The sequence below is a fragment of the Lichenostomus cassidix genome, chromosome 1 (genome assembly GCF_008360975.1).
Source record: "Lichenostomus cassidix isolate B80296 chromosome 1, HeHo_3.0, whole genome shotgun sequence".
NCBI lineage: Eukaryota > Metazoa > Chordata > Aves > Passeriformes > Meliphagidae > Lichenostomus > Lichenostomus cassidix.
Window position 1 is genome coordinate 25,797,018 of NC_139479.1, and position 20,230 is coordinate 25,817,247.

At 44.5% G+C, this 20,230-nt stretch overlaps 2 protein-coding genes across 4 annotated transcripts in view; one reads left to right on the forward strand and one right to left on the reverse strand.

The window, feature by feature from the left end:
- TMEM255B (transmembrane protein 255B) overlaps nt 1-20,230 on the forward strand; it is a 261,876-nt gene that overhangs the window by 144,245 nt on the left and 97,401 nt on the right. The gene's annotated exons all lie outside the window — the stretch shown is intronic.
- Nucleotides 15,628-20,230, reverse strand: part of RASA3 (RAS p21 protein activator 3) — a 125,616-nt gene continuing 121,013 nt past the window's right edge. For all 3 annotated transcript variants that reach the window (XM_085053545.1, XM_085053554.1, XM_085053562.1), the window contains 3 exons: nt 19,950-20,053; nt 18,030-18,213; nt 15,628-17,463 (listed from right to left, as the gene is read on the reverse strand). In XM_085053545.1, coding sequence (XP_084909671.1) covers nt 17,388-17,463; nt 18,030-18,213; nt 19,950-20,053 — 364 coding nt within the window. In that variant the 3' untranslated portion in view covers nt 15,628-17,387. The remainder of the gene's footprint in view (nt 17,464-18,029; nt 18,214-19,949; nt 20,054-20,230) is intronic.

A 20,230-nucleotide genomic window follows, 5' to 3' on the forward strand; every position in this document is an offset into this window, starting at 1 on the left:
GTAGCACAGAGGAAATTAGTGATGTTGCATTATTTTTTTTTAAAGGGTTCAAACTTGAAGCCTGCCAAATGACCCAAAAACCATGCGAATGCAGGGGAACAGAGTCCACAGCAGCTGCCAACCCACAGGTATGGAGGGAATTTGGCTCAGTATTGCATCTGCTAACATGACCTGAAGACCAAAATTTTTCACAGGAGAGAGATTCCTCCTGATAAAATGTGCTGAGGATTAATGTCCTCTCTCAAGACAACTGCTAAATACAAAGACATTTACATGCTGCAGTCAAATATGACCTTCTTATTTTCAGTATTCCTTTCACACTTGATGTGCATATGAAGATATGCAGGTATGCTGAGGGCTCCCACCTGACCATCCCTCAGGACATTGTGCAGACAAAAGCTCAGCATTGCCCTCTGGCAGGGCTGCAGCTTCCTCCACTGATCCTGAAGGAAACCAGTTTAGCCAGTCAATGGGATGTGGATAATGTAGAGTGCTTGCTTCTGTCACCATTAACTTTCTAATCCCGAGGGAAGCTCCTCTGTGTGGAAAATATTAAGCTCTTGGAACTGGTTTGAATCTGCATTTTCTATTGAGGCATTATCTCTTCTTGGAGTTAATATCAGAGTCTGGTGATGGGAGGGCAGCATTTCAGAGAGTTAGGCTGTGAAATTTGCCCAGACTTTTAATATCTACAATGAACAGGGGACATGAGCCATGAGCTGGGGAAACATCTCCAACACCATCAGGCATGTGAAGTGCAGTGTCCTGGGGAAGGAACTCACACTGCAGCATGTCACATCTGATGCTAGCAGGAGTGTGCCTCAACCATAGCTGATGCAGTGCTCCTGCAGAGCAAGCTGGAGACTCTCTGAAGGGTTTTCTCATGCAAGATTGCCAGGGGCAGCTCCCCAGAGAATTGTCCTAGCACCAGCAGCTTGGAGAGAAAGTTTTGCCGATGTGAAAGCTCAAAGGAGAAAAGTAGGACTGTCACACACTGATTCTTATCCAAAACACCAAAATCTCACTGGTCTAGCACAATGTAGCATCTGTAATCTCTGTAATATGTAATCTCTAGGGACTCACCTGTGGAGCCTCACTCAAGTGGTCATGCCCCTACTAGGACCCCAGCTTTTTCTGATTTCCAAAAGAAATCAGGAAAAATATTTAGAAGCTCTTTTACTTCTATTACGGAAATTGTTGGTACATATTTAAACTGAAGAATTCTTGAAAAATGGGATTTCTGGTTCACACAGGTGGAAAGCCTTGTTCTGCAGCACTGCAGCCTGGATCATGCTGTGCTGTGGGTTCTTTCTAGAGGGTGATGGTTCTCAGAGGATGACTGCCTATAAAGGGTTCCTGAAAAACACTAAGAAAATACTGACTATTGTTTGTGGAAGTAAATAAATGCAGGGAACCCACCCTGACACAGACAATTGCTGAGGAATCAGACAACACACGGCTTGTATTTCTGGCTGCTTACCCTGTGGGGTTTGTCCTTTGGGCTTTTCCCTTTTCCCTGCATGGATTACTACATCTAGCTTGTTTTGATTATCAGTTGGAACAGTGGGATAGAGAGTGCTATTTGCATATCCAAACAACTGGCTTTCACACTGTCATGCTAAATGCTCTCTGTGTGCATTCTTCACTCAGGGGTCCTTGGAGACCCAGATTTATGACAAAGTGCAGTGATACTGGAGAAACAGCCTAACAGCCCTATACTCACTTCTATGGTTAATCAGCTTTAGTATTCCTTGTTCTCCCTATTGTTACAGCAGCTATGAGCACATTAAATCAGATAAATTGGAGAAAATGGGAAAGGCCTGCTCTCAACTGTAATATTTTGAGTATTTTTTTCATATGAAGAACAACTGGATCATATTTTGCAATCTAAACTTTGACATTTTATGTTCTTAAGCTATGGCTGCCAGAATTTTACACTTATGCAAAAGCAGTACCATTACTATGTCTCTCTGCATCAGCACCACAGAAAAGAAGTCAAACTAACATTAAACACATCCAAAGACTGAAACTTTCTACACCACATGTCAGTCAAGAGCTCCCACAGGAGCAATACTCAGCCTCTTCCATGGGGTTTTCTAGTGACAAACTTGCCAGTTTAAATGTCTATTTCTCAATATTTTCTGAAAGAAAAATGTGCCAAAAAAGTGCTTTGGCTGAGCTCCTCCATCCCAGTGGCTGAGTGAATGTGCAGAGCCAGCAGCTCTCCTGCCAGGCAGCAGCTCAGTGCCTCTCACATGAGCTCAGGGGATTCTTGGAAACTCTGTGTCCCCACAGCCAGGAAGCAGGCAGTGCTGGGACATTGTGTAAATCTTCCTGTAACTCCCTGACTGCTTCTTCAAGGTCCCAAACCAGAGGGGAGGAGCCTGTCTCAGCTGACTAAGCCTTCATTCATGTTTAGCTGAGAGGTAGGTGATCCCTCCTTAGCCCTCACATATCCTCCCTTCCAGTGATGCTCCTCCAGCAGACCCCACATTGGGAAAACATGTCCAGGGCTGACTGCTGCTTTTGGGATACACCACAAAGCTCTGGTCAAACAGAAACGCTCGCTAACCAATTTCCAAAAGTGACAGATTTCAACCATGTTGGAGCTTGTCTGCAGACCTGTTTCCATTCCTATAGTCTCCTGCCCTGTGCCTCTGCTGGGAGGGAAGCTCAGGAAGACAGAGTGCTCTTAGTGCCAGTGAGAGGTGTGAAATACTGTGTATTTTTCACACAAGTCTGAAGACTGACCAACATTAAAATCAGAGTCCATCTGAGGAGGACAAGTCTGTAGCTCAGCTCCAAGGACAGTGACAATGCTGATCCAAAGTTGTAGCTCCTCCGTCCAGCTCTGAAAGCTGCTAAACAAAACCTCATGCAAAATAAAGAGCTTCAAACACTCTGTTATGGAAACTTGGCTCTGTCCCTCGGTAGGATTGCAGTGCAGGTCAGTTCAGCTAACAAGGTGTGTGTACCACTTCTCCTCAGGAAAGCAGCAGGAAGACAACAGTTACAGTGCTCCCAACACAAATTTCCCCCAGAGGGTGACTGTTTTTCTCTTAAAAATACCTGATGGGTCTCTGTCACTGGGACCTCAAAACCTTGCATATTATCAGGTCCAATATGGTGTACATGAGGCTTATTTTGCAATATGCCTCTAACTTTTTCCAGAACTACTGAAGGAGCTTTTGGCGAACAGAGCTAATTTCTGGTGCACAAACTGGACAACTTTTGCTCTGTCTGCTGCCTCCCAGAGAAGCTTTCTCAGCCTATGGCTAATTGGATGAAGCAGAGGTGGCTGCTGGTCCCAGAGGAGCTGTGGCCAGCCCCAGTCAGTGGGGAACCACATGAAGCTTAGCTCTCCAGGCTTTGCTCTCCGTCTGATGGAGGTTTTGAATCTCCTTGCAGCAACTGGAGTTAGCTGACAGAAGCACTGACTGTGGGGACATCCTCCCTGCCACCTTTGGGATCTATAAAGCTACAAAGCAGCTGCTGGGGCTGCACTGTGAGGCCTCATGGTATTTCTGATCCTTTGCACCAAATCTAGACAGCAAAACACAAATATGTCTCTGGGTCCAAGAGGTACCACCTGTGGTTCAGAAGCGACCCAGGGTGGGTGTGATGCATTGTGAAAGCAATCAGTGTGGCTTAAATCTGCCTAGCATGGGGCAGGTAACAGCCAGTAGCCTCATGATGGGTCCCAAGTTCTCTTTTATTTAGCAGCATAGAAATACTCTGCATCAGGGCTGGAAATGAGGTGGTGAAAGGGAATGAGGGGTTCCCATGCCAGATCAATTTTCCAAATCATGAATTACTTCCAGTATGCTTTGGTGCTTGATCTTTTTCCAGCTAGTATTGAAAAGAAGACAGCTGGCATCCAGTGGGGGGAAGAACAAAAAGCCCAAACCAATCAGGCTTCCACTGGCAACTTACTGAGAGTCTTTAAGCAGTCTCTTTTTGGCAGTTTCTGTCCCAAGACAGGGCATGGTGTTTACAGGCATCAGCTGCAATGCCAGCCAGTTGTGGTGGCTGCACTGCTGTAGCCTCCTCTGCAGGGAGCTGGAACAGTTCAGAAGCTGCCCCTGTGCCAGAGAGCTCCCTGTTTGAGATGGGTACAACACTGTGCTAGGTAACAGGAGAAGGACAAACAAACAAACTTTATATTCAACAGAAGTACCCAGTGAATATTTTAAGTACCCTGTGCAACTTTTAAGTCTGCACTCTGCCTCCACCAAAAAAGAAAAAATCTCCCTGTATGCAGCTGGTTACTTGGACATACTTGGAGTATTTGTCCAGCAGTAGGAAACTCCTGTAGCAAGCCTGTCAATTACAGGATAAATTAAAAATCTAAAAAGAAATAAGGGGTGAAGTTTTCTCTCTGGCCATGAGGTAGCACCATTGAGCTATTCACAGCAAAACCCGAAACTAACCTGCCTCAATTGTACAAGCAGTGTTTCTGCAGGCAGAAGCTGCCTGTCATTTTACATTGACTATCTCAAGAGATTAGGTTTACCACTGTGCTAATTTAATGATGAGTCAGGCCATGCCAATCTCTCTTGGTCATTCCCTGCCCCAACCCCAATGATCTCTCCAACTCCTTGCATGAAAATCAGCATTTTATTGACTATGATTATATCATAGCCTTTACCAAGATGTCTCTGGGCTGGTGAATGCAGGCTCTGCCAGGCTCTGAGCACACCAGAGCTACACAGGTCCCCAGGGATGAGCAGAGAGAATGGGACAGGGTCAGACAGTTCCAAAAAATATTTACGGGTTTGAGTGGGGAACTGAATTTGAGCTCCTAGTGGTGGTTTTTGTGCATGAAAAAGTACATGAAAAAAATAGATAGAAACAGGCAAGAACTGTCAAATCTGTTCTTGAACAACTATGTTTGATTATGTTATCCATTTCTTGAAGACACTGAAGAATTGGAGAAGACTGCAATTTGCTGCCAGACATTGCCTGGAAAACATCAGATCATGGCCTACAGGATATCCACTTTCCTCCAAGGCAGCTCTCTGCATTGTTTTTGTGTACCTTTGCCAAGAAAATCCACTGGTCAGAACAGAGTGAAGAAATCCAGCTTGCAGAGATGCCTTGCTGGTCCCCTGCAAGCCTATTGCTGTGAACAACATATTTCCTCCAGCAAAAATTATCTCAGGGAAAAGAATAGAAAAAGAAAGACTGATGAAAAGCTATTTCCATCTGCAGCTGCACGTTTAATGGACTCACTCAAAGGCAATTAAAGAAACAGTACCCTTTCCACTTCAAGGAGGTTGCATGAGCATCAGAATAAATTCTTCAGCCCCAAAATATATTTACATAAGGAAAAGGAAATTATGCTTTTCAGAGCTTCTAGGGACACAGACTGCGCTGAGATGCAACGATATTTACTTCCCTGTGCAACACTGCCATGGGCACTACAAGAATTGCCCAATATTTGCTGATGACGTATCTGATACACACACAATTTTATTTTTTTTTTTTAGTAATTGATTTGGTTCCAGCAAGAGAAAGTATTGTGCTTTTGAGGAATACAGCAGGACTTTCCATGAGCATGGAAAGCTGGTGGATGTATGCTGGTACCACCTGGAAGAAAACATGTCAGCCCCATTGATGGAGCCAGGACAGAGAGGGGAAAATGTTACAAGAGAAACATGGAATAAGTGGCAGATTTTACCCAGCCTACCCACTATGCTGCAGCAAACCTTGAGCTTTATAAGATGGAAAATCATCTGTAGTCCCAAAAAACACCACAGGGCTGCTGAAGTGAAGGCAAGTCCTGCAGGAAGGAAAGCTATAGTGACCCTGGAATATATTTTGGATGCCTCAGTCTGAGTTGAGTTGGAGCAGCTGTGCTCCATACAGCCCTGCATCACTGAGGACTAAGTAGCAGCTCTCAGGTCAGCACTGCTCAGATCCATCAGCCCTCTGGCAGCCTGACCTCATGAAGGTTTGCTGGGAGGTTTCAGAGGAAGGCAGATTCCTCCTTTGTTTCATAATTCTAAAAGTCAACAGACATGTTGTCTTCAGACCCTGCTCACTGAAGGGCCAGCTGACAGGCTGAAAGCTCACACTTAAGTTTCTGCTAATCCTCTGTGTGTCTCAGTGAAAATGATTCCTCTAGGTAAGATGCTGCCACAGCTCCAGTAGTGCTGCTGGTGGGTACCAAGCACAGGCAGCGGTGGCAGCGAGTGTCACTGAACGCTCACATGTGACAGGGGCACTCAACATGCCCCATCATGCAATTCTCCTGCATCTGTCTCTACTGAATTTAGGTTAACAGTGGCAGCAATGGAGTCTGTGGCTGTTTTTGCACCTTCTACCTCAGAGGTTTACAGACGCAAGTTCACATTGTCCGGAGGGCTTGTAGGGCCAGTGGCTCACAGCAAGAAATAGAGTAGGCAACAGAGAAGTTTGGGAACTGCTGTCCTGTGCTTAGCAGGGCTTTGAGGTGCTTTTTTTTTTTTTCAGATTAAGATGTCAGCTCTTAGTTTTGGTAGGATTTGAAAGGGTATAAGACCACATAGGCCTTCCTTTCACCATGGGAAACTGAGCAGGATGCTCAGCTCTTTGTTTCAAGGGAAGTGAATGATGACCAGCTCCAGTGACTTACTTCACCTGACTCCACAGTTTATCAGGGGCCCTTGAAATCATGCCTCCTGGACTTGCTGCAGAAGCTGCTTCTTGGGGTCAGGAGCTGCACAGGCAGAAATGACAGATCATTTCTGCTTCTCCACTACCACAGTAGAAACACATCATGCTCAGGAGCAAGTGCTTGGAATTTGCTCAGGGTTCAACCAGGGGAACACCACCAGCAGCCCTCAGGGATTCTGTGAGGTGGAATCTCTTGTATGCAGTGAAGAGGATACATAGACAATCCCTTTGTGCCTCCAAAAGCCTTCAGTCCAGAGAATGGCTTAGGGGAGTGGAGACAGTGGGATGCTGGAGCTTTACTCTGGTGAAGCATAATCCACGAAGACCTCTCAACGGAATCCAAGTCTGGTTTTGTTTGTTGATAATTCATAACCCTGAGGGCAAAGCTTTTAAAACCCATTTAAAGGAGTGTTTGTGACTTGGGCTGATATAAGTGCTTCATACACTCACTGTACCAAAAACATCCCCCAGAGCAATTTTCTGATCTCTGCTGAGATGGGGGAAGTCCTCTGTTAGTGAGTGCTAGACTGCCAGACAGCCTAGCTATCATAAAGCAGACTAAAATATATCTGGATTGTGAGTTTTTGGCTGTGTGGCTCTCAGTGAGCCAGGCAGAGGTGGTTTACCTAGACCATTATGCTGAACGTTTAACCAAAAATTTACCCAGAGCATGCAATGCCTCTCTCACTCACCCATAAAGGCATCATGCTCTGGAGGGCAGCAAAGGCAGAGATTTAACCTCCAGCAGGTTTCTCATAGCTGAATTTGCTCCCACCCTTTTCTTCATTTTCAGTTGCAAATCTCAGAGGGCTTCTCATCATGGAAAATATTTCTGCTGAGTTTTAGCCCAGTAGTGCCCTCCCCAGCCTCTGAACACACACATGGTAATGCATAGCTCTTATCAGTGGGAAATGGCCTCTTCACTTTCTGCTGAGTGCAAATCTTCCAGCATCACCTCACCTGTGTCTATGATATGAGAAACAACACAGTTGGGAGGGGAAAGGAATATTGTATCTAACACTGGTTGCTTTTCTCATAAGCTTTTGCATTTGCCACAGTGTCACTTTGAGAAGAGCAGCCTGAGCACAAACCCACTTCACTGGTGCAGGATGAAATTAATTTTCTGCTTTGCCCCTAGCCCTTTCCACCAAAACTCTTGCTTTGTACTACAAAAGCAATGACCATGGTGAAAGACTAAGGTAAAATTTAGATGACAGAAAATGGGCCTGAGACAGACCAGCAGCAAGAATGTAAGTAGCAAAAGGGGTGAGAGCAGATACTCAGCTAAACACAAAGCCACACATCAAAGGAAAAGGAGCATGGCTTCAGCACAGCCCTTTAGAAATAAACATTAGAGATCACAGCCTCACCCTGCACCAACCACAGCACCATAAAGTGGGTGCTGTGTATAAAGTGACTTGGACATAAGAAAACCAGGCTGAAGCTCTGTTTTTCTGTTTTAATTAGCATCTGCTTCTCAGCTGGCTCTTGTCAGCCCTCACAGTCAAGGATGAGATACTCCAGCATCTGGTGACAGACATCTCAGCTAACCAGTGCACAAAACATGCAGTCTCTGACAAACATAGCTGAAAGCAGGCTGTGCCATCACCCCACCTCCAGCCAGCCCAGCCCTTGTGTCTGCCCAGAAGAAAGGCACACAACGCTGACATTTATGGGTGTTGCAGAGGAGGAGCTGGCTGAGAAGTGCTCTATTTCTAGGCTGAAACGTTGGCTCAAATCTCAGGCAAACATTTCTTAAGAAGAGATATCTGCAGGTCACACGTCATGTGACTTCCAGGGAAAGAAAACAGACAGTGCAAACAAGAAGAGATCATCTGATCTGCGCAGAGCACTGGGGAACGCCTCGCAGACAGCGGGATTGGTGCTTCCTCTCCCAGGATGTGCCCTGGAGAGGTGCTCCATGGCCACACGTTACAGGCTCCTCAGTGCCAGCTGAGCTCTTCTCTTTGGCAAACTCCCTGGGCTCACACAACCCTGCCAGGGATGGCTGGTAGCCTGTGGGGAGCAGGATCTGCTCCTTCCAGGAGAGCTGCCAACAGCCATCCCCCATGCCATGGGAGGTCAGTGACAGCAGAAGGGGCTGTGGGAGGTCAGGTTTGGATTAAGGCATGCTAGGAAAGAGAACTGAATGTGTGATGCTAGAGAGGGGATGTGAAAGAAAACTGGTGGAGAAAATTTCTCCCCTGTCCAGCTGAGGTCCAGATCCCTTCCCAGACCAGGTCTGAGCAGCTCCCCAAGACATGGCTGCCTGTTTAGCACTGCTCCTTCTCTCTCCTGCCTTGTCCAGCCTGGGAGGCAGCCCAGCTTCTCTACTGCCTGGACAGCAGGACAGATGCAGAGGTGGTTTGCCAGCAGCTCTCTGCTAAGGACTCCACACTGCTGATAACCCCTCCTGATCCCTGCAAACAAAACAGTAAGGCACAAAAGATGCTTACTGTGTCTTAAGGATGTGCTTGAGAGTTGTTCTTGGTCAGACAGCTGAGGAGCTCTAAAGAAGTCTCACAATATTCAGGACTCACAAGATTGATCAAATATAGTAGTATTCTTGTTTTTCTAGTGCTAGCAAAAACAGTAGGATGATATACCCACACCCAAATTTAGGAATGCCAGTGTCCTTCACGTTATTTATTTTTTTTTTTTCCAGATCATAAATCCTTTGGGCCACCTCTAATGTGGATGTGATGGTTACTGTATTAATGCTGAAAGGCCCTGTGGCCTTGGGTTTTCTTCCCAGCCACCCCAGAACAGACCACAGGGCCAGCTGTAGCTCTGTGATCCACACCACAGTAATCTCTTGTGCCACTGGAGACTTTGGCATTTTCAAGTGTGAGTTTAACAATAAGGATGTGCAGCTCATCCAGACAAGCACATTTCCCTTTGCACTTTAGAAAAGAGGATAGAACAGCAAATCAGGGGATCAGAGATTCTCAAAAATTAGATCAATATCCCACATGTGCAATACAATAAGTACAAAGTAAACTGAAATCAATAATCAGGAAATTCATCGCTGCTTTGGTGCTCCAGAACTAAGTGAACCACACTTAAAACCACATGAGAATTGCCCCTCCCCTTGTTTTGATCTGTTTTGACAGTGCTGCAGCAGGAGAGATTTACCTTCTCATACTTGGCTGCCCTCTGCCAAGCAGGCATATTGTTTTATTTGGCATCAAATACACAACTGAAAGCACTGCGGACTCGCCAAGCAAGGTTTGAACCAACCTGCTCAGACTGCTGATCCAAGTTTGTTTGGCAAAGGTGCACTTTGTCCTGACAGCCTTCATGGCACATAAGGGGCTGTCAGAGCAGCCTCAGCTTTGTACCTGACCAGGCGTGGTCCTGTCCCACCACAGGAGGCAAAGGATAAACAATCCAGCTGGAGCCCTCTGAGCACACTCTGGTGAGTCAGTGGGAACCCCTGGTGGGCTCACACGCCACCTGGGTCAGTGTGTGGCACCAGCTGAGCCAGCGACAGACGGTGGCAGTGCTGGTGTCCCAGGAAAGTGCTCCTGAGCTCCTCCTGTTTGGGATCAGCGCTGAACAGCACACCCCGAGCAGGACGCTGCTGATGTGGGACAGATCCTGCAGGAGATCCTGCACCCCCATCTAGCGGCCTCAGCCATCCCTGTGACAACAAAGGCAGGAGGGAAAACCCTGTGTGGACATCCAGGGCTTGCAGGAAAATCACTGGCTGCACAATGAGGATGTGTAAAGAGTGACAATGAACATCACAGCAGCTGGAGTTCCCTCCTGTCACCCTGGGTATGCTTCATCTCACCAGCTTCACATCTACACTGTAAAAGATCACGCCAGGTTCTTTGCAGTCTACAGAACAGAAAATTTCTAGGGTTTGATTAATTTCATCCTAAAGTAGACATTCTAAAGTGTGTTGTGAATCACACTTTAGAAGTGCCTCTCTCTTTCCCCTGACTATTCGAGGATGAGTAACTAACTGAAATGTCAGCATCTACGTCTGCAATTGGAGAGCCAGATCCAATCTTCTTTGTCTTATGGCTGTTACTGAATTAATATAAATACAAATCTTGTTTCTCATGGATGTCAGCAAGAGATCTGAGACTGCCTGGTTGAATAACACTCTAACAGTGCTGTCAGAGTTGTGTATGAGCGTATTCAGAAGAACATCATTCCCCATCCCCTGCAAAAGAAAACCCACTTCTGATTTATGCATTTCAACACCCCTGAAGTCCGGTTCTGAACACTCAGCCCCTGCCACACACAAACACTCAGATGAGTGTCATTTTAAAGGCAAGGATGTTGGCATAGTCACCTGTGGCATGGAAATACCTCTCTTTGTACCACATTACCTCCAAGCAGCACTGAGATTATTGTAAGGAAAGAATAAAACTTCCAAGAGAGCTCACCAGCTTTGTTCTTCCTCCCCTGCAGTGTTGTATCACTGCCCAGGTGACCTCACTGACTGACTGAAGAGAGTGCTGCTGTTTCCAAGACAAAGATACTATCAGGAGCAGTCAAAAAACCTGACCTGAGGGGCAGGTGGAATGAGGGGTCTCCTAGAGGTCCCTTCCACACTGAGTCTTTTGGTGATTAGTGATGACAGCCAGGACTAGGGCAATGGTGAACACAAGGTCTGAGAGAGCAGAAGAGGCAACAGGCTGGGCCTGCACTTGGGACAAGAGGAATGTGCTGGTGAGCAGGGTCTGTCTCCATCTATTCTCTCCAGGCACCAGGTGAGGAGAAGAAATTAGGATAGTTCTGGAGGTGCCATGGAAGGAACGAAGGCAGGCAAAAGAAGTTGTGCCAGCCTTGCCTGAGGAGCCTGGAGAGATCCCAGTAGCCCTGTCCTGCAGCATCCATGTGCAGGGAGCCAGGGAAGTGCCCCACTCTCCTCCTTGCTGGACCCAGGCAGCTGCAGGTGGCCCATGCACACTTGGCTGCATGGTGGCTCAGAGGCTTTTCAGCTCTGAAGGAACACAACAGAAAACAACAGCTCTCCTCACAGCAGGAATTGCTTAGGCAGGAGAAACACACAGAGAAAATTAATTACTCGACAGCTTGATTAAGAGAGCATCATTCAGCTTTGGGAGCCCAGTGAACAAAACCAGTTCTGATTTTTCTACTTGAGGCTGTCCATGGCCTCTTGGATCTTGCTTTACATTGACTGTGTCAGGTCCCACCATAAGAGCTGAGCAGGCCCTTAAACACCAGAGCACTTGGCCCCTTCCAGCCCAGGAAGGTGGGTCCTGCCTTCCCACGAGGATTTTCACACGTTTCTCCTCCTAATGAGACTATCTGCCCAGACCTGCCAGTTTCTTCATCCCCTCTCCTGTAGGCACAATTTCTAAATAAAGCAAAAGCATCAGCCATCTCTGACACCAAAATAGCTTGGGCACCAGCTACTCTTTGGTGAGAATTAATGCCAAGTCCCCTCAGAGTGCTCAACAAACTATTTCCTATGAGGGCTTTTTGCTTACTGCTCCCTCTTCCTGCATCTTTGACAGAAATTATACCAAGGTGACTTCTCCAAAATGGAAAAGAATGACAATATTCAAACAAAGGAGAATCAAGCCCAGATCTCTAGTGGGAAAACTACACCTTTGAGCCTCTCACAATCTTCACCAGGCAGACTCGAGGCATCAAAGGGTGAGGAGGGTGCCAGAGCAAATATCACACATTCCTTCTGGTGGCAAAGCTGTCTGGGTGGCTTGTCCTCATCTCATCAGCTATGCTGATGCAAGTGTTGATGAGACGGCTCTAAACCTGATTAGGTAGACAGTCCAGGTTTTTCCAAAATCTCCTCCTAACAACTCCCAATTATTTCACTGATTCAGTTTCATCAGTGCTATTAATGAGATGCAGAACCACAGCCAGGGCAGGCAGCAGAATCTCTTCAAGGGGGCTTTACCACAAGAGAAGACATATCGAGTTGTTCTCACAACGCTGTGGCACAGCAGGAGGCAAAGCATTTGCATCTCCAGACACCACAGATGAGTCTGTCTATTTTTAAAGTTGCTTTTCTCAGCTGTGAGCCTCTCTAGTCATAGGTTGTCATGGCTGCCAAAAAGATAGCTTATATAGAGAATGAGAAGTAGAATTATAGCCGAGCTGAAATGCAGAAAAACTTGCCAAGGAAAGCAAAACACAAGGTGTTTCAGGATAGCCCTCCTTTTTTTGTGAGTTTGTTTTCATCAAGTATTTCTTTCTTCCCCTGTAATTCATAAAATTCACTTCTTGTATTCCCATGATCAGATTTCTCTACACAAACATGATGACTACTGTTTGTTTCCACCCCCAGAGAAATACATGTCTACATTTATCCAAAGTGCCTTTCCTAGTCAATTTAATTTAAAAATTCATACCTTTGGTAGATGATGGCACTGCTGTCATCTATCAAAGATTATCACCTGTAAGAGTCCATATCTAGGTAGTACTGTTGTTATGGCCTTGAGTAAACAATAAAAAACATATTTTCTTTTGACAGCTTTAGGACAGAACAGTGCGACTCTGACAGAGGTTAAAGATGATGAAGGAATTTAGTAAAGTAAGTCAGACACCACGCAGACCCCACACTTGCAGAGAGAATTTGCTCTCAACACTAACCAGACCTATGTCATCCAGGGCATGCTTTTGGTTAAGATTCAGCATAGCAGTATTTTCAAACTAATAAAAAACCAATTTCCATTTTTACCATTTCAACATTCCTTACATCCAGCCCAGGCTGCTGGTGAGCCTTTTGTTAAACCAAGATTTCCATGTTATCTTTGCAGGCAAACCTATTAACACCAGGCAACTTTGTGGTTAAAAGCAATAGCTCTGCACAAAGCCAGTAAACCTGACAATTTTAAATTTTCAGAGTGGCTCAAATGGAGTAGACAAAAAATAAGGATTGAAATGGAAAGGCATGTGTGATTTGTTCACAAGTTAGGTATGGTTTCTATCCTCAAGATTAATCTCCTAGGATCCCGTTTTATTTTAGGAATCAAGAGCAATTGATTCATGATGACTCTTTCCAATCTCTTCTTACACATAAAATCCAGGACCTTAATCATATAGGAATACAGTGTTTCTGTCTTAATGCCTCCTCTGTTCCTCAGTACCCACTTGAGGTTTGGAATAATTTATTTACTTTAATGACAGTAGTCCAAGAGCCAGAAGGAAATGCTGTTTCAGTCAGCCCTGGTAGCCCAGCTGCAATGCATACACAGAAGGTGCCTCGTGGGAAGATGCTGTTCTTCATGTCCAAGCACCACCCAGTGCCAGCCCTTACACCATATTCCTCCAGCAGCACCCATTCTCTGGATCTAATGATGGGGGCTGGCAGGGTTCACACATTCTCTTGCTATCCAGGGGAGCTTCTCACACAGCCCCTTAAAAATGTTGAAACTGCATAGAATATTGCAGAGAGAGGATGGGAATCACATCAAAGTTCAGCTGTGTCACACAGCCAGGTATCTGGGTCCTGTCACCACACGAGTCCTGCCCCAGCACATCGCTTCAGCAAGGGAGAAAACAGGCACAGGGAACTTCTTTAGCAGGAGCAGTCCCACAAGAGAACAGTCCAGCTTCTAATATTTTTTTCTGTTAAAAATAATTTTGTTGCTTTTCAGCCTGGGATGGAGAGAGAAGAGAACTGACCTGACATACTTAGTTATCCCTATGCTTTTTTCTTTTTTTTTTTTTTTGCTATTTTCTACATCCCAGACATAAGGGATGCTGTCCCAAGTTTCCCAATGAAGCTATTTCTCTTGTGAGCAGGATTTCTGAGTATTTCTGAAGATAACATCAGAAACATATGCTGCAGACAGACAGGAGACAGAGGCTAAGCAAGTACTGGAAGCCCAGTTTTAACACAACCCCCTCACCAAACGTGTTAAGTTATGCTGTAAGAAATGCAGCTTTCAGAGATTTCCTATTGACTTATGCTAAGACACGTTAGCAGGAGAAAAAAATTTTTGTATACACTGGATGAGACTAAGTGAAAATGAGATCTGGAAATGGTGTTACAGTAATTTTGCATTTAACTCTGCTCATTTCTTACAAATCTTGTCTCAGTTTCCTACCTCATCTTATGTAAAATTTTGTTTTTAAAACAAGGTTTACAGTTCCTCAGCAAAAACCCACATTTACACAATTGCGGTCAAGTTCACCTTCACCAGGACACTGGTGATGTGTCTTCCCCCATCAGTTTGGTTTTTGTTCCTGGATGTGGTTGATCTGTTTAACCACTGCTGTCACTCAGCTCAAACTGAGTGACAGCCTGCAGCAGTTCATCCCCAGAAGCTTCTCAGAAACACAAGCCTGGGTTATGCAGAGAGACACCCATACAGAAGTGGGAGTTACCTTCAAATAAACTGAATGAACACACCCTGAATGCCAGTCAACAACCTCCCATCCTGAGGGGCCATTGCCCAGCCTTCCTGGAAACACTCCCCAAGAGAACCAGTACATACAGCTTGTCAGACAACATCTCAGAGCCAGAGCTCCGTGCACATGATTATCCAGAGAGGATGGGTAAGCTCCAGGAGCCTGACTTGCACAGACCTCAGCATGTTCAAGGTTTTGTCATGGAACAGGTCCTAATCAGAAGGGTGCTGGTTCCATAGGTCTGTGAGCCAATCAATAGACATGCAGGGTGCAGTGGGCTCAGCTCGTTCCTCCTGTGCTTTCAGCATGGTCTCAGCTCAGTTACTGTGCAGTAGCACAAGGAACCAGTTCAAGATGCTGACCTGGCTGAGTGAGCTTTCTTTGCTAAGGTAGTTCATGGCTGGCTCAGATGCCCACTCTGGTTCACTGCAGAGTCCCACAGGTGCAATGGTGACAGGAAAAGGGGTGGGTGGGGATGGGAGGAGGAGCGAGGATGGGACTCTGCAGTTTACACTCACAAGGATCTCCATCCATGGTCCCACTCTGAACAGCACAAGAGGCACACCAATGGCCACTGTGAATTTAAAAAGACTCCAAAGGCACACACAGTTTTCAGAAATAAACCATTTCTTTTAATTGGCAAGTAGAACACACATTACAGGTCATTAGTATTTTATAAACAATATTAAGTTACAAATACATGTTAAAAATTGCAGTTCATGGCAGCTAAAAGCTTGGAGTCCAAAATGCATCTTTGCAATGCTTCATTACTTCCCTTTCCCCAGTCTGCTGGGTGAAGATGAATAAAAGATCATTTATCATCTACTAGAAGGTGGTCTACTATATATTTGAACAAAACCAAAACTTAATTCCTAAGAACATCACTAACAAACAAAGGCATTCAAAGTACTTTAGCCATCTTAAATCATGTCAGATGCAATGAGGACACAATTAAAAATTATTCTTTAACACTTGAAGCAAAGACACAGACATCTTCACATTAAATTGATAGTTCAATGCTTTCTGATCCAACTCAGCTTAAAACCAGTACTAGCTTCTACTCCAAGTCCATCATGCAGGCTTCTGAGCCATCAAAGCTAGATGTTTGTATATCAGACCCTTACACAGAGAAAAATTACGGTGTACAACTAAACAGCATACATAAATATGCATTTAATATTTAGAAGATCTTTATTCCTCTCCTTTTGTTGGTATTAGTGAGATACACAGTTCATTCCATTTTTACTACAGTCATAATATTAACAAGTTATCATTATGCATATTAATATACTAAATATCATTTATCAAGTCTCTTTTAAAAAGTATTTAAAAACATTTTTGGAAAAGTAGAAATCTATTTTCCAGAAAAGCAAGTGGTACTAGGATAGCATGGACTCCAGTGCATGAACATCCTTTCAGAGAAAACCCATCTTGATGGTTTTTGTGCTGGGAATCAGCATATCTCAGCTGCCAGATTCATATTCTATTTGTCCTTCTCACTGTGGTGATAAAAGGTCATCAAAATCAGCTTACCTTGCCTTTCAGCTGGCAGACTTTCAAAGATTACCATTCACTGGACTATGTAAGAGACACGAGGCTTTGACACAAGTTCATTTCTTTCTTACTCATATTTATGAGAGTCCATTTCATTTTACTGCTGAGATCGCATCTTCAAATCCAAACTGCTGAATGTGCCTGGAGAAATGACTTAGTATCTCAAAAATATCAAGAGTACCATTCAGATTTGAATTTCTATTAAAAACTGTGCACAGTTAGCAAAAATTACGCTGCTGTAAAAACAAAAGGCCTGCTTCTTGGCCTGCTCAGAACACAAGCTACAACGTAGAAGATTACACCAGAGGGATTTTTCTCTGCTTCTTTTCTAAACGCAGGCATTAAAAGTAAAGTGTTACTAAGCTTTTCCTAAGAGAACACGCAGGGGGTGTGGCATAATATACATTAATCAGGAACAAAAAACAGTAACAAACAACCATTCTAGAAAATGCTGCATTTTAGCAGCATGCTTGGTTTCCAAAACATAAGGAATTGCATGGGAGTTGTCAAGATGAAGTCCACACACCTCGATCATTGAACTGATCACTAGATTCCAAGAAACCAAAGCAAATTTAAAAATACACATGACAACTGCCTAGAAGGCAGGGTTTTATCATCTGTCAACAACCAGATGAATAAAGTGCATAGCAACTATTATAACAGTTTCTTGAAAAGAGAATATGTTTACCAAGTCTCAAAGTTTGTAAGCTTGACACTTATCCATACATTTTGCTACATGTGTGGCTTCCCTTTTGTTTTGCTGTTTAGCATCACTGATCAACCCTTCAGCACTGTCCTGTGATTTCCTTTGCACTTCATATGGAATGTGCTGAGATCTCTGACTGTTGCCTGATGTATGTCTGGAAGCTCTTGTCACCAATGGGATGCTCTCTGAAAGAAAAGAAAAAAAGCCAGGATTACACAGAGTTTTCTGTCAGGACATGAAAATGTCAGAACAGAAAGTGGAACACACAAGAACTTTCTCCCTAAATTTGATTTTCAAAGTTGCAATTGTAATGATAATACTGCATTTTACTTCAGCTAGAAGAACTGACTGAATCAAGCCTCTTTTTTTGTCAGCCATACGCAGAATACTTTATTTATGTGTACACAAAATACAGTCACGTGGCTGTGCCAGCCACTCTTTCCATTTTTAAACCAACACTCCAAGATAAGCTGGTAAACACACGTACCTTCTGCTTTTAATGCTCAGATCACCAGCATGGGTTCAAAATTTAAAAACAACAATCTCACAAACCCACATTTAGATTGTATGAATGAAACTGCATTAAAAACCTCTTTACAGTCCTTTAAGATATCAATCCTAAGTCACAGTGCTACTTTGTATGTATTTGCAGGATCTTTTTTAGACAAAATATGGTGAAAGCCAGAGCATAAGCAAGGGAAATACCATTTTCCAGGACTGTTCCCCTGTTTGGACAAACCATTATACTTACTGGCTTCCATACTTTGTCTTCTTAAATTTATCCCTCTTATACTGAGCATGCTCCTGCTCTAAAGTTCCAACACCTTCAATAATCAGCTTTAGTGTTTTATAGGTCTCCTTAGGGTCATCAATGATGAATGTAGAATACTCTTCTTCTTCAGGTCCATCATACACAGATTTGCTCCCACAGGCCTCTGGAGAAAAAAAATAAAGTACAGGAATAGATATCAGGCAGGAGGAAAAAAGCAAGACAAGCAGACTAAAAATATTCAGTCTGGGATTCATACAGAAGCAAACCAAGAAACTGTATGACTACCACAAATGTGGCTGACATCATCATCAGAAGTTCCTTGTCCTTTTGCTGGGCTGTTGGGAGGCACAGAGGCTGTCCCATGCCCATTCCCTCCTCCTTGTCTCATACAGAAAGAGCAGCAAGCCTGGCAGCTACTTCTGGCTTTGTGGGAAGCTGTCTTTTGCCGCACAGGTGATGCTTCAATCTCAAATGCCACTATCAGTACCCCATGCACACATTTTGGAAATTCTAACACAGGCCTGACTCTGCCACTGTGCTGCAGGGTTGGCCTGCACAAAGTCAAGTATTCACTTGGGACAGGTTCCATCCCCAGGCAGCAAGTCCAGGTTGAATTCAAAAACAGGCTGAAGTGGCCATGTTTCACCCCTAAAAGATTTATACAATAAATATAAGCAGAATGTGCCATGACTGCTGTCTGGCTGCCTGCTTAATGACATACCCAAAGGGGCAAGTTATACTTCTATACCTTCTGACCTTACCAGGGAGCCTTCCTTACTAAGAGATCTGGACACTGACTACACATGAACACCCACAACATATTTCCCATGTGATCCACTCCTCCACTGTAGCTGAGCATATTACAAGGAGAAAGAAGGGGCAAGAGTATTTTACTTTGTCTCTCCTTCTAGCTTGACTGCTGTCCCAGTCTCAGCTTTCAAATTCCCTTTCCCTTGCTGCACTGTCTGCCAGACCTGTGTCCTTTCCCCCAACACCGACACTCGATGCTGGCTCTGGCAGCGACGATTCGGAACAGGGGAAAACTGGGCACAGGTTCAGACAGCTCGGAAGTGGTGAGGATCTTGAGTTTGCAATTGCACAGCAGCCAGGAACAGATTGAAGTGCTTTCCAATCTGTGTGTTTGACACCACTGGCTTATCTCATATAATAAAATAAAGTCCTATTTAAAGATCAGTGCCACAGTGAAGGCTTCCCTGCCACTCCCTGAGCTAAACTGGGATTTCAAGTCTGGCACTGTGTACACCGGATACTTCTCTTGGCATGCCTACCAGTACCAACTTCCTCTGCTGTCTCTTCTTTCTTTTATCCTTTCCATCACATCCCTGCTTCCCTCAGCTCATGAAAGTTTCCCAGCCAAAACTTTACTTTTCAACGTTTCACAGGCATCCACAGGTCATTTTCAATGGGTAACTCCAAAAGAGCCTTCCTAAAGAAACCACTGGTATCCAGCCTGTTCTTAGGGTCTGAATCAGGGAATGTGCACATGACTTCTGGTAACACAAAACCATATTCCACTGAAACCTCAGCTTTGCTGATGCTTCTTGTCAAGATCAGTAAACCTCTGGTTCAGTGCTGGCTCTGATTTGGCAATTCAGAGCATCCAAGAAACGCTCTGTCTACGCTATTTTAGGATGATGTGGTTAGGACCATATTTGAAACAACTGTTATTACGCAAAGAACTTTTTACAGACCATGAGACTGCACCAAAAATAATACACACAACTGCCTCAAGACAGCAGAAGGGGAAACAAGTGAAAAAAATGGCCAGTGTGTTCTAGGATGTGATTTGCAAGGCTGGTTGAGCCAGAACACCCAACTTTTCACAGGTATTTTTGGCTTGGTAAGCAAATTGAAGATGCAATGATCTTTCATCCTCACCTTGCATTTTCTCCAATTTTGGCATATACAAGTTGAAAAGAGAGTAGATGCGCTCAGTTTCTCTATCTCCGTCTATATCCAGTTGGATATTTGCTGGCAGGCCTCTGCAAGGCATTAGGAAGAGAGGTAAAAGTTATATGCTGAACAGTGTGTTATGGCACAGAAAGCACTTAACAAGAAAACCAAAGCAAAAGTGAATTCTCATGAAAGCCAACAGATTATGTGTAACAGAGCTCAAAACCTTCTATTTTTCCCAGAAGAAGAAGACAAGTTCAAACTTC